Source organism: Pholcus phalangioides, unplaced genomic scaffold (genome assembly GCF_987345545.1).
Source record: "Pholcus phalangioides strain wild (caught in Gottingen) unplaced genomic scaffold, Ppha-v1.0 ptg000009l_1, whole genome shotgun sequence".
Lineage (NCBI taxonomy): Eukaryota > Metazoa > Arthropoda > Arachnida > Araneae > Pholcidae > Pholcus > Pholcus phalangioides.
The window spans coordinates 37,609,535-37,624,715 of record NW_028301602.1 but is presented as its reverse complement, the minus strand read 5'-3'; the positions used below and the strand labels follow the sequence as shown (position 1 = coordinate 37,624,715).

The 15,181-nt window shown below is 38.3% G+C and overlaps 1 protein-coding gene across 3 annotated transcripts in view; it reads left to right on the top strand.

Moving 5' to 3' along the window:
* LOC149083024 (myelin regulatory factor-like) overlaps positions 1 to 15,181 on the top strand; it is a 112,657-nt gene that overhangs the window by 21,389 nt on the left and 76,087 nt on the right. For 2 of the 3 annotated variants that reach the window (XM_089236123.1, XM_089236121.1), the window contains exon 1: positions 6,987 to 7,081. The exons of the other annotated variant lie outside the window; for it this stretch is intronic. In XM_089236123.1, coding sequence (XP_089092249.1) covers positions 7,069 to 7,081 — 13 coding nt within the window. In that variant the 5' untranslated portion in view covers positions 6,987 to 7,068. Of the gene's footprint in view, positions 1 to 6,986; positions 7,082 to 15,181 lie in introns of those variants that run through there. 3 annotated transcript variants of the gene reach the window in all.

Genomic DNA, 15,181 nt, shown 5'->3' with positions numbered 1-15,181 from the left:
CTTAAATATGCGGGACGATCCAACGAACCTACGCAACTAATTGCCCGTCGTATAACCCTGGATACGCGTCTGATTGTGAAGGAAATTCACTGGTTTTTATTTCAAGATGGTGGCTGTGTCGGAATTCATTATTGTGAACTTATATGTATATTTAATATTTAAACAAGTTTCATGTATGTATTTGTGTGCTGCCACCTACCTTCTAAAAGCGAAACTGGCAATGAATAATATTCATATGAGTGCAATTTAAATGTCATCAGGTCTGTTACTCGCTGTGGTGAGAATCTTTTGATGGGAGACCGGCTCACTTATGCGCCTCGTAGTTGGGAAATGAGATTATACTGTAAATCATGATACATATAATGCTACAGGAAACGGAACCCACTTAGGTCAGTTATAATAGAAGTTATATACACTAAAAAGGCAAGCATATCGACTCCGAATTTTCGGTATGCAGGGTGGATACTATCGACCGTCCAATAATCACACACGTGATTCTTTGTGAAAAACTAATATATCGAAAAGTGTTTTCCCTTTTAGGATCGGACGAATATTAAGGAAGTTGTAACGTTTTGAAACTTTGTGACGTGTCAGTTTTCTAACGGTCAGTTACGCGCCAAACACCCAAGAGAACAATTTTCTCATGCAGTGGGTTGGTTGCCGCTAATTGAACTGAAATATTCTTCCCCCGTTAGAAGCCAAGTTCAGATATTTTCTTTCACGATTGGCACTTTTTCCCCTTCGTGTAGAGCAGTGATTCCCAACGTGAGCGTTAACACCACCTGGGACGACTGGATGTTCCAGGGGGACGGTAGAAGCTACGGGTATAACATAGGATCCTATGGGTTAGATTGCGTTGGGGATGATGTGGGAAAAATTTTCTGAAGGAGGCGATGGGACAAAAAAGGTTGGGAAACTATGGTGTAGAGCAGTAATTCCCAACGTGGGCGTTAACGCCCCCGGGTGGCGATGGAATATTCCAGGAGGGGGACGGTAGAAACTACGGGTATAGCATGGGATTCTATGGGTTAGATTGCGTTGGGCGGCGGCGGTGGGGGAAAAATTTCTGAAGAAGGGGGCAATGGAACAAGAAGGTTGGGAAACTGGTGTAGAGTGATGCTAACCTTGTTATTGCGTGTTAACTTCGCCCCACTATATTGGCAAATTTATCACCAGATTTGCGAGATCTATTAGAAAAATTGCTTTCCCTAAACCAACACTTATTTGCAAAAATATGGTAATTTTTTATTTTCCTTCACAGTTAAGTGAAATTTTTTTTTGACGGGAAAAGGATGAGGAAAAAAGAAAACTTGTTTGCACAGCTGCAGCTATCTTTCTTGATTCCTCTCGGATTATAGCATTGCTATCAGCTTAAGAACGCCGAGTTAAATTTTTGGTGCACGTTCGGTGAATTTGGCAGGATTCGAAAGTGAGACATCATCAGTTTTTAATGCATTATAACCATCGAGCTTATATTACTGAAGGGAGCATCCAGCCGCCACGACGTCGTCTACATCTAATGCAAGGAAACCACGTGACTCGGTGAAAACAAACACGATCCCCCATAGAGATCAATGTTAAAATTTCCGATTTTAGCATAGAAATGCGGAAATTTAGTAAGGTTTTCCGCCGCATCAATAATTTTAAAAATTGAATTCAATTTTTGATTTTCGAAATGTTAAGTTTGCTTAGAGATACGAAGCCCAGAAAATTAATTATAAAATAATGACCCAGACCCACTTTTGAGGTGGATATCTATGCAATAACACATTAATTTCAGCTTTTTATTTATATCTTCTCAAGCACGAAAATGAAAATTAATGTCTCCGTATTGTCTTTGTCTTATATTATCCAATTGCATCAATCCATATAGTTTAGGGTGTTTTGAAATTAACTGGAATTATTTCTCTAATTATTATTTCTTTCATTACTTCTGGAGTATTTGCTTTAATCAAAATTCTGGATTTGTTTCTTTCATTAATACTGGAATTATTCCTTTCATTGATTCTGAAATTATATATCATTAATTCTGGCATTATCTCTTTCATTAATTTTTTAATTATCTCATTAATTAAGTGAATTACCACTTTTTCATTAATGCTGGAATTATTTCTTTCATTAATTCCAGAATTTTTCTTTCATTAGTTTTGGAATTCTTTTACTTTAATTCTGGAATTATCGTTTTCATTAATTTTGAAATTATCACTTCATTAATGCTGAAATTATCACTTCATTAATGCTGAAATTATCACTTCATTAATGCTGAAATTATCACTTCATTAATGCTGAAATTATCACTTCATTAATGCTGAAATTACTTCTTCCATCGATTTTGGAATTATCTCTTCTATTAAATCTATAATTTTTTTCATTAATTTTGGAATTATCCCTTTTTCTTGATTCTGGAATTATCCCTTTTTCTTAATTCTGGAATTATCCCTTTTTCTTAATTCTGGAATTATCCCTTTTTCTTAATTCTGGAATTATTTCTTTCATTATTGATGCTGAAATTATCGCTTTCATTTATTTTGGAACTAAAATTATCTGTTTCATTAAAACTAGAATTTTTCTTTCATGAATTCTGGAATTATCACTTTCACTAATTCTGGAATTATCACTTTCACTAATTCTGGAATTATCACTTTCATTAATGCAGGAATTATCACTTTCATTAATTTTTGGAATTATCACTTCCATTAATTTTTTGAATTATCTTTCATTAATTCTGGAATTATCTTTAATTACTCTTATGAAAGGAATGCCACATGCGACTCATGAAAGGAACAAATCTAAATGAAAGAAGCATAGAAATGAATCGATCTGCCTTTTTTGTGCTTCAAAAAATACTCGATTAAAGCTGCGGAATTTCTTCAATGTAATCTATGTGGGCCCATAATTAATTTCAAAACACCCTAAACTACATGGATTGATGCAACTGGATAATATAAGACAATACGGAAGACATTAATTCTCATTTTCCCGCTTGAGAAGATATAAATAAAAAGCTGAAATTAATAGTAGTAATAATAAAAAAGCAATTACAAGTCCGGGATAGTGACACCATTCAACTAGTAAGAGAAACGTGGGTTGTTCGAGCCAAAATGAGCGACCATGTACTTGTCAACGCTAAACTTCATGCTCCATTCATTTGCCCATGTTCCAATCCTGTTCAAATAGGTCTGGAGCAACTCCCTCTCGCTTTGATTCCCGACTACCTCCATTAGCTTCACGTCATCTGCAAATTTGCTAACAATCCCATCGATAACCTGATCGAGTTTATCCATAAAAAAGTGAAAAAAAGTATGGGATCAAGGGCACTTCCTTGAAGGATTTCACTTGTGACGCCTGTCCAATGAAAACTCAGAATTAATGAAATAAATTGTTCCACAATTAATGAAATTTCAGAATTAATACAAATACAACACCACAAAAGGCAAAATGCCCAATAAGAATTCCCCGTTCACCATAACTCTCTTAACCACGATTCTATCCAATTCAGCAAGTTGCCCCCAATCCCAATATCGTGTAGTTGACCCGATCCAATGCCTTCTGGAAATCAAGATAAACGACATCGACATTCTTGCCTTTACCCAAAGCCTTAGTCACGTGATCATAGAAGCAAAGGAGGTTAGTTACACATGACTTCCCCTTCCTGAACCCATGCCGATTATCTGACAATGCATTATTCTCGTCTATCCACTTCACAAACTGGCTTTTGATGATAATTTCCAAAATGTTCGAGAGGGAGCTCGTCAAACTCACTGGACGATAATTGGACACAGCCTCTCTACTACCTTTTTTAAATATTGGAACAACATTAGCAAGCTTCCAATCTCTTAGGACGATATCCTCAGCAACGCTACTCCTGTAAATCTGTGTGAATGGCCCCAACAATTCATTAGCACATTCCCTGAGGACCCTGGGATAGATATCATCTGGTCCTGGTGCTTTGCTTACACATATATATATTTTAGAATATTTAGGACCTCCACGTCGTCCACTTGAATATCGTTGAGGATTTTATCACCCTACGCAACACCCGTACATTGAATAGCATTTTCTCTATTAAAAACCGACGTGAAAAAAGTCATTGAAAGCACTAAACATGCCTACATTGCTCTCTACCCTAGATCCTCCTATTGTGAGGGGGGCCAACTGTCCCCTTGTTATGACATTATCCATTAATGACGTTCCTAAAAATGATTTTGGGGGGGGGGTCAGAGCCAATGTTATCTGCCAACGTAGATTCAATTTATTTTTTTACTATCCCTTATCGCTTTTTTCAACGCTCTTCATTTATCAGTAAACAAGGAAAGGTCACCTCATCCAATTTTATACTCTCTGAAGCTCTTTTCTTTTCAAGATAAAGGTTACGCACGCTATCCGTGAAACATATTGGCTGCGATGTACAAACATGCTTTTTTCGAACAAAGTGTATGACGTCGTGCCGAACAGAGGACAGCTACGTACTAAATTCTTTCCACTGACTTATCACCCCGATTGATTCCAACCGGTCTTTGAAAACTTTCGCTAACCGTTCTCTCAAAACATCAAAGTTAGAAAACAAAGAACCAGTCTTTAGTTATCAACCCTACACGAAGAAAAGTTACAGAAAAAACTAACGACACGATGACCACTGGAAGAAAACTCATCCCCCATCGAAACATGTTCAACACGATCCTCGGAACTAGTGAGAACTAAATCCAAAATAGCAGTACACCCCTCTGATACATGCTGGTGCAAAAAATTATCGAGCACCAAGCTAAAAAAGTTTATTTCATATTGATCTCTAGCTGAAAAGTTCTTCCAATAGATACCCGGGTGATTGGAATCCCGTAATATGACAACCCTCTTATTATGCTAGCACATGTAGGGAAATTTCATGGTTCCACAATAGTGTGAAAATTAAAAATCAAGGGAAAATAATTCCAGAATGAGTAAAAATTCAGAATTGATACGAGGTAAAAATTTAAGAATTGGTGGAAGTCTCTAAGAATTTATCGTGAGTGCTGGGGGTGGGGGGGGGCTAACCTCTCACACACAAAGAGCGGGAACCGGTGCGAGGCACCTCTCGTTGTGTATGTTGTGTGTTGTCGCACACCCCTTTGGGCGGCTCTGAATTTACGGCCTTTTCGATTATCCACTGGTGAGAGATTCTTTTCTATAATCAAATTTGCACTTCAAAATAAAGCTTGATATTCTGGTGCGCTGTAAGTTTTGGAATATTAAATGCTGTTTGGGTGTGGATGTGAATTGAATACAATGATTCTAGAACCAATCCCCCCCCCCTCCAGGTTTTTCGTTACTAATATATCACCACTTCATGTGAACATAAGCGTGACATGCTAAGCAGATGGAGGAACAACTCATTCAGAAGTAATTTGTGCTCAGAGATGCACAGCGAAGAAGACATGGGTCATTAGAACATTCTTATGTATATGTAATCTCTATCATTATCCATCAATATTTCATGTTAGGTACATTATTATTACTTTTTAGATGTTTTTTATTTTTTCATTTGGCTGTTTAACGTCTAAGAAGGCATCCTAAACAAGATGGAGGGATGATATCCGAAAGATGGTGGGAGTTTAACTGAATGGCGAAAGAAAAATGGAAAAATTTAGAGCAAAGGTGCTCAACCTTTAGAAGAGTGTTGGCCCCCTTCATTAATTTGAAAACGTGCCGCGAGCCACTTGAGTGATTCTTTCTTTCATAATTTTTGAATTATATCGGTGATCAATGGAACTTTGTTCAAATTTGACAATTCTTTTGACAATTAGTTGCGATGTCCCGTGTTTTCACGTAGGGATTTCCGTATTTTTATCGAAGAAATATGATGAGGCTGAGTATATAATGTATATTTTCCCTAACGAACTCTTGAAGCGGCCATCGACAGACAGCGCCTTCATTTCCAGCCCATCTCATTCATGGCTGTAAACTGCAATGTAGCGATATGGACAGAGTTGGTGTTTGGTGAAGTAGGTATATAATGAGTCGTGTTGTGAATTGATACTTTTCTACCGGAACACCTTTCGTAGGCCGGGCTCTAGGACAGGCATCTTCAACCCATTGCTCGTGAGCACCACGGTGCTTCCTGAAACATCCAGAATGGTTGATGATCGTGTCTGATTTCGTGCTCGCGAGCACTTGGTCAACGTTCCAGTTAAACACCTTGTACAAATTGCATTCAAGGATTGAAATCCATCCTGATTTCATGCATTCGTACGCCAAATAAGGGTAAGGTCTTCGTAAGTGAATAAGTAAGTGAGCTCTTCTGCCGTAAGGGTGCTCTTCTTTTGATGATGGGTACAGGTAGTGCTCACGACTAGAAAAAAGTTGAAGACCTCTGTTCTAGGACATCAGCTCGACAAAACTTGTCTATTTTCATGTCGCTACGCTTTCCGTCGAAGTGTTGAAGTTCAAGTCTAAAATTTGCATCAAAATCGTTCATTATTTTCGGGATGACCATAAACGTATTTAACGTGAGAATTTTACCATATTAATTCCAAAAACGAGTTGTGAAAGAACTTGATGAAACATGGCGGTTTTTTGCCTTCACTGAAACAACATGGAGAGGCGGGAATTGACAATTTATTAATGACCTGTTCGTTTCGTCTTCATTATTATTCGATAAAACGCATCGCGTTGTTCTCGGATAAAATATTTTGTGGTGTAGGAGATAACGGATACACTGCTCTACTATTGGCCGTCATGCGTGAATCAGAGTATCGGATTGGTGGTAGGTTCACGCTTGGCTGGCCATTCCGGTGCGAGATCGAGGTGTGATGGGAGTGGAGGAAAAAAAAAAGCGATTCACTCTTCTCATTGCACAAAGATACTGTTGGTGGCAAAAGAAATCTAGAAATGTTCAGTGGCGTACAACGCATCGATCCTCTTGCGTGAATCGATTCGCGAGACCGGAATGTAACTCGCTCGGACACGGGCAATGTATAGAAATATGTACATAGAAATAATTGCGTGGAATGAACAGCCTACGAAATAAAAATGCCAGGTGAAAAAATTACGGAATTTTGACAGGAGAAACAATTTTCTTTCATAGCTTTGGATATGACATCTCAAGGTAAGTGAGATAAAAATTCGATGTTTGTAATTAAGTGAGAATCAAGTTTTATATGATATGAAAATATATAATTAGAGATAGAAGGAACTGAGAAAAAGAGTTATAGCACCACCACTGCTCTTTGGATTAAAAAGAAACCACGAAGAAGTACTCTAAAATCTTTATAAAGAACGATTTGCTTCCAGGGCAGGGGAATGTTAACTATCGTTATTTCACGGACCCAATAAGGTGAAGACCATAGACCATTCATAATAAAAATCAGTACGTAGCAATGTAAGGCCGTAGTGAGAAGTGGGGGGGGGGGGACCAGACCCCCCCCCCCCCAAATGTGAGAAAATGACCGAGAAAAGAGGTCTTCCCCCCCGAAATGCAAGTGGTCCCCCCCGAACGAGATTTCTGGCAACGGGCCTGTAGCAATGGAAAAATATTTTGTTTTCTTTTCTTCTCATGCACGTTTCACCCTTCCCTTCCCCCTGCAATCTCTCAGGTGAAGAACCCCTGCTTTTTAGGGTGACTTTTTCCCCTGATCGGAAGCATTTCACCTACTGATTTAATGCTAATTTATATTGAGTTAAAGAGCCATAGGAGAGTAACACAGCTTTTCTTTTCCTTGGAGGGGAACTTTTTCTGCGAGGGGGGAAAAAAAATCGTTTTGTTTTCTTTTAGATGACTTCGCATCATTCACTTAACAGATGCACACGAGGAATAAATCAATGTTAAATGGATTTTTACTTGCCAGAACCTGTGGGTTCATTTTACCCGAGCCTCCTAATAAATTCAGTGAGGCTTTAGGGCTGAGCACTAAAGTTCATATGAGGCATTCTATACCAGTGGTTCTCAACCTTTTCTGACTCGCTTTTCAGGATATAATTTCTATGGCGGAGCCCTTTACGCCTCTTTTCTGTTTGTTTATCAAATTTATTGATTTATTTTATTATCCTCGAGTGGTCGCGGAGCACCGGTTGAGAATCGCTGCTCTATACTAAGGTTTTCAACAGCTGGCTGCTGCGAAGATGAATTTGGGAAAGAGAAAAAAATTCAAATGCCGTGGCGCTGTGGGAATCGAACCCTCGTCCTCTTAGGGGCCGTTCAAGTATTACGTCATCATCGATGGGGCGGGGGGGTTCCGATTTGCTGACTGTTGATGACAAGGGGGCAGGGGGGTTGGATAATGCTTACGTCATCAACCACCCTTTATGAAAATATGAAATATTTTTAATAGCATCTTACTCGGTGAGCCAAAAACGGGAAACACCTTTCGTTAGTTTGTGGGCACTTGAAGTGACATTCCCCCTATTGATGAATTGCCCTGTAGAGACACTTCATAATCTCTAAATATTTCGCGGATCCAAGCGATCTAGAAATGCGCCCGGGATGCTTGAGTGCTCTGGAATTGTGCCACGCATCACTCAAGTGATCCGTAATTATATGCCGCGGATCACTTAAATAACTGAGAATGTGCCATGGGTAACTTGAGTGACGTAGAACGGCACTGGGGGGGGGGCACTTAAGTGCTCTAAAACTGCGTCACATATCACTCAAGGGATGTCTAAATGTGTCACGGATCGCTTAAGTGTTCTGGAACCGTGTCCCGGGTCATTTAAGTGATCTGAAAATGTGCCGCTTTGTTCATTTTTACAAAATTATGTTTGAAGAGGGCAGGCCGCATCAGATAACCCCCAGGGCCATATTTAGTCCGCGGGCCAAGGGCGTTCATGCGATTTATTACATATGGCTTAGAGGGTTGGTCGCAATGAATTTATTAAAGATAAATTTTGAGTTCATAGCCTTCAAATAACATTGAAATTAACAGAAATTGATCATAATAACATATAAAGGTATTCCGAAATTTCAAATAAGTTTTTGATTTTCGGGGGGGGGGGGCATGAGCTAGCCCTCTATGCCACCCTGTTTACGTCTCTGATCCCACCAATATGCGTTAGTATTCAGAGGGGCAGAGCTGATGACGAAATTTTGCTGACAAAGGGGAGGGGGGTCAGAGTTTTGTTGACTTTTGCTGACGGGGGGGGGGGTTGTCAAAAACGGCCGAGTGAGCGCACTAGACTACAAAGGTTCATATGAGGCACTGCCTTATATATCTCAAAGAAATTGGCCGATTGCTTTGTATCTATAAAATGCAGTTGTAATATTAAGTGAATCAATTAACACCGAATAGGCAGCTGAAGTATGTGAGAAGGCCGGTCGTCCACTGGGAACTATAGGGGCGAAAACAAGTCGCGTGTAAGCGCAAGACCCCCCTCTATATAATGTGTATGTACGTCTTGCGCATACACGCGACTTATTTTCGCTCCTAGTTAGCTTCCCAGTGGACGATCGGCCTAAAGGTGCTTGCTGAAGTCGATAGTGGCATAAATATGAAAAAACTCGTCAGTAATGGACCCTTTTTCTCATACGTTGGTGATAAACGAATTGCCTGAAATAAGGGCTTCAGCAAAACAAAGATAATTTAATTTAGGTATTAAATCATGAGCATTCATACAAATCAGCATTTCTCAACCTTTCTGAACCCAAGAACTAGTAAAAACGTCCAAAACGCTCTGATTCAACGCAATGTTTTTCATGAATCCGATTCTCTTGCTTGAACTTACGCGACTATTACTAAAATTTTCAGCATAAAAATGAATAATTTTCGTTAAATTAGACCTATATTTTCAAGTCTGCCTTGGACCACCTCTCCTCCGCTGACCATAGTACGAGAAACGCAGATACAAACAATCAAATAACTGGAGATTTTTATTCGAGGTTAAGGAATCAATTAAGTTACTTTCAGATCTTGCGTGCATATTATAACGCTCGTGGTGCATTGACTCTTCTTACTTTATGGTAAAAAATACTTTATTGGTTACTTTTTCTATGCTCTTAATCATCATCATCATCAACAACAACAACCATTTTCAATCCACTGCTGGATGAAGGTCTCCTCTAAATTTTGCTCAGGTCTGATGCTTTAGCCATCCAGTTGACTCCAGACACTTTCCTGATTTCGTCAATCCATCTTGCGTGGGGACGCCTTCTCGGACGTTTAACACCACGGGAGTACCACTTTAGAATACTTGTGGTCCATCTGTTGTCCTATCTTCTAGCAATATGTCCAGCTCATTTCCAGTTTCAAACGTTTGATTATTTCCATGATATCATATACCTTTGTGTGGTTCCTTATCCAAGTGATTGTTTTCTGTCTCTTCTTGTGATGCCTAACATACATCTTTTCATGCTCCTTTGCGTTGTCTGTAGCTTTTGTATCGTCTTGCTTGTGAGTGTCCATGTTTCAGCTCCATAAGTCAATGCTGGGAGCACAACACACTGGTTAAACAATTTTCTTTTCAGGCATAAAATGGCATGTGACTCTTCAGAATTACAAAGTGTTCGCCAAAAGTGCTCCATCCAATCGTGATTCTTCTGTTTATTTCATTAATGATTCCGTTGTCCATGGTAATTTCTTGCCCCAGATATACATAGCTTTCTACTTCTTCTATCTCTGTGTTGTTGTGCAAGATTGTCCTCTTCAACGCAAACGGGTTGAACATAACTTTAATCTTTTGCAGGTTCATTTTCAAGCCCACGTGAGAATTAGATTCAATATATAGAGAATTAAATGATGAAAATAATTTATTTATGCATTTTTCGAATTGCCTGAAACATGATTTTGGAAATCGGCACTCGGAAAACACCGGCTGTCAAAGGAACCGGGGGGGAGGGGGGGCTTTTAGTATATTTATGTAGTATTATTCGTAGTATATATAACGTGTATATTACGTAGTATATAATGCGTATATTATGTGTAAAATGTAGTATAATCGTGTATATATGTAGTATTTTTAGCTCCCCGTTAAAAATTCTCGCCACAAAAAGCAACAGGCCTACAACGGTGCAATTAATTAATCATTACACTTCACTTATGGTTAGAAAAACTGATGGCATAACTACGCAGCACATAACCCCCCTTTTCTGTTGTTTAATGCAATTTTGTGTTTGTTTGCTTACGGGCTTCGGCCTAAAGCAGGAATAAAATATTATTATTAGTATTATTATCAGTCTTGTAATGTTGGTTTTCGTCAAAGGTATCAACAAACAAAACCAATAATACTATTCGATTTACTCATCCTGGACCATAGTTATGTTCAGTTAAGTAATTAATTGACGGTTTAGCATATTTACCAACACGAGCTTCGGATTGAACATAATCTTAGTTGAATATGATAAATTCTCGGTACCAAAAATTAGTAAATTAGAGTTTGCCTGATTTTACTGACCGCTGTCGAGAGTGTCTACTAACGGGGAGTGAAATACATTAAAGCCCTATTCCACGGGACCGCGGATCGGTAAAGTGTCCATTAGGGCATGTTCCACTACATTTATATCGTTTATTTTATCCATAATCAACTATCTTTACCCGTTAAAAACTCGTGTTATTATCTTTGATGAACTGTATCAAATTTCAACGAGCCACGGAGCCGTAGTTACCTCTTACAAGGGAACAACATTTAATAGGTTTGCAGAACATTTCATGGGTGTCGATTGTGATGAAGAAAATACAAAAAAAATCTTGTTTTCGACTGTTTCTTCTTCCTCCGTAACAAATCATACCCCACCGCTCTGTCTAAAGGAAGAGATTCAGTCTACGCTTGTTTTAACGACTCCCATTTTTCCGTTGAAACCGAACGTTATATGGGGTGGTCATTATGACCAAAGGAAAGCATGTAGAATAGGTGTCATATGAAAACATTTTGGACTTGTCGTACCGGACGTTACAATGGAATGGTCGCAAAACGTAAGGTCGTTATAATGAGCGTCGACTTATAAGCCTGGGCCATGGCCAAAAAATGTGTTCACAATAAAAAGAAAATATTTGATTTTTTGAACAGAATTGCGCCAGCAAAAAATGAACAAAATCAGACTTTACACTTTCTTTTTCAAAAATAATGGAACTTGCTGCTTAGATATACAATTAAATCTCGTTATAACGAACTCCAAAGAGACCGGAGAAATCACTTCGTTATAAAGGAATTCCGGGGATTTTTTGCATTGCTCCTATGTAAACTTATCTGAGGGATTAGAAAAGTGTTCGTTAAACCGAGATTTTCGCTATAACAGTATTCGTTAAACCGAGATTTTCGCTATAACGGTATTCGTTAAAACGGGATTCGACTGTACCTAGAACGTGGCTTTGAAATTCGATCCTGAAGCAGAGACGGAGATCTGTCAGAAAATCTCCCTTGAGTGAACGTTAGACTCACCTTTTGGAATGACCTTGAATGTAGCTTGTTGTAGAAGTAGAAATGTCTTGAATAGTTTTTGTAAACCACACGGGGGCTAATTTGACTGAGAGTCAAGTTTTGGAAATGTTTCCATACGGCTATTCTTCCACGAGATTACTGTGGTTCCCAAACTGGAGGTTTGTGCGCTAACCCCTGGGCTGCAAGTACTGCTACTAAACCACGCTGTTACTTTCTGAAATTCCACCGAAGAACTTTAACCACCGTTCAGGGTTTTTTATTCGTTCAAAGACAGCGTAAGTTCTAATTTCGAACTCGTACATAAAGCTCAGCAGTTATGAGTAGAGGCGTGAGTGGGGGAGGGGGTGGGGGTGAGTAAGGAGCTCGATCCCCTTCCCCCACCAAGTCGACCGCTTAATTTTTGTAAGAAGGAATTATTTTTATAAAAAAAAACATGGAAAAAGTATTGAAAGAAAATAATTTTACATGATATTCATGAAAGTATCTTTTTTCTAATATAATCTCGATTTCGGTTTCTGTTAATTTTAATCCCTTTTTTTTAAGAGGATAGAGAATAACTCAAAAATTCTCTCGATGAAATTCCATGAGCTTTCCCCCTCCCCCCCCCCTCCCAATGGTCGAGCCTGCGTACGCTCCTGACTATGAGTGTTATTTCTAACTTTCAAAGTAGGAATAAAATGAAGCAATCGTGAGTAACGCCTCCCACCAATGCTTTCGAGAGAATTCGCGTTGAAACCATAGTGAGAGGGTGGGAGGAGGAGCAGGGGGAGGAGACCCTTCGTTGGATTGAGGTAATTTCTAACAAAATTTATAAAGCGTCGAAAATTACCTTTCGCCGGCATTACACTATAAAAGTTTTAGAAAATTTCTTTTCTAAAAATTGACAAATGCAACCAATAAGCGTATCGGTTACGCTTTTTTTAAAGTTTGTAAAAGACCCTTTATCAAACTTTTATAGTGTAATCCCGGCTTACGGAAAGGATTTTCAAGCATTTGCATGTTGAAACTAATTGCCTCATATTTAATAGGCCTATCTATTCCTTTTTTTTTTTGGTTCCGCAATAATCCCAATATTGTAGCACTTCGTGATATAGCCACTCTTTTATAACGTCACTTGTTCATGCCAATGAATAGTTCGATTTTGCCCTTTTTATAACATGATCCCCCCACCCATTTATAAACTAATAGAGTTCGTTCGAATTTGTAAAAATAAGAGTGGATTGTAGTTTAGTAAAAGTCCACTATATAATGAGTACAGCTTATAATGACGAAGAAATATAAAAAGAATTCAAAGTTGGCATCATGTTTATTAACAAATATAAGAATTATAAACAATAATGGAGATAAAACAGAAATGCTCACAAAATTTTCACCTGACAATACGACGGAAAAGAAAATTAAATTCGCTTATAGCGGAAATTCATTTTAACGGCAATTTTTCCCCGCAATCATGACATCTCGTTATAAAAGATTTCCTCTGTATGCACGTTATATCTAAATTTCTCTCTCACTAGGGAAATGTAGTATGATTTATGAACTAAAATTCAAAAATAGAGATTATATTAAAAGAGAAAATTTCACTTTTTTTCGGTGCACGTTCTGTGTTTTGGAATTACGGTTAACTACAGAAAAAAAAACTGTTTCAAGAACTGGTGCTCGTCCTTCTGGTGACTAATTAGTCAGTTCGTTGATCTTCACGTTAATACTGGCATTGATAGAATCAACTGTCATTGAGAAAACTTTTCACACAGTTTCTCGATTGTTATTTTTATGAGAGTACAAATCACATTTATGAAGTTTACTTCGCCAGGAAAATGTGTACAGGGTATCTTGTAAGTGGTTATTGCGGCCTTTATTTCACCAACCATCCGCCGTAGAGATATAGTTTCAATTTAAAAAATGCTCAACAGGCATTCAAAAATTTCCTTCTACCAAAGTTCTGAGAGTGAAAATACAGTGTGTAACAATCTGTTTCTCTAAATCTATTTTTGATACGGTCTCCCTGTCCTCTAACTTCCAATTAGATAATTGTTACCCTGTGTCTCCTGAGGTGAAAATAACAAAAAAAAATGAAAATACAATCCTACACAATTTCAAGTTTCTAAGTGCAATGTTCGCTTAGATACAGTCGAATCTCGTTATAACGAACTCCAAGAGGCCTGAGAAATCACTTCGTTATAACGAAATTTCGTTATAAAGGAATTCCGGGTTTTTGCATTGTTCCTATGTAAACTTATCTGAGGGATTAGAAAAGTGTTCGTTAAACCGAGATTTTCGCTATAACGGTATTCGTTAAAACGAGATTCGACTGTATTCGAATTCAAAAATCGGAGAAAAGTTAGGAAAGGACAGCATAAATGAGGGAAAGGAGCTTTGTCCGTTAGTTTTTGCTGTTATTTCATAACTTTTCTCCGGTTTTTGAATTGAAATATTTCCCTCAGAAACTTGGATTTTTTTTGGCCTCAGCAGATACAGGGCAACAACTTTCTAATTGGAAGTTAGAGGACAAGAAAATCATATTTTGATTTTTTTTTATTTCGTGGCACACTGTATTTTTAATGTCAAAAATGGTCCAGGGTAATTCTTGAACGAATTTTGAGCATTTTTAAAATTATAAGCACACCTCTACGACGTACGGTTGATAGGATAGAGGCCGCATTAGCACTTACAGGACACCCTGTATACAGAGCAGGGAATGTTTTCTTCTCATAAATTCCTCTTCGCATATTTTACTTATTCACGCAAAAATAAAGAAAAACAGTGTTTTTCTCCCCACCATTTTTCCAACTTTGAGGCTCGAATGTGAGCCGGTCTCGTGTTTAAAAAAGGCCTTTTCACTGAC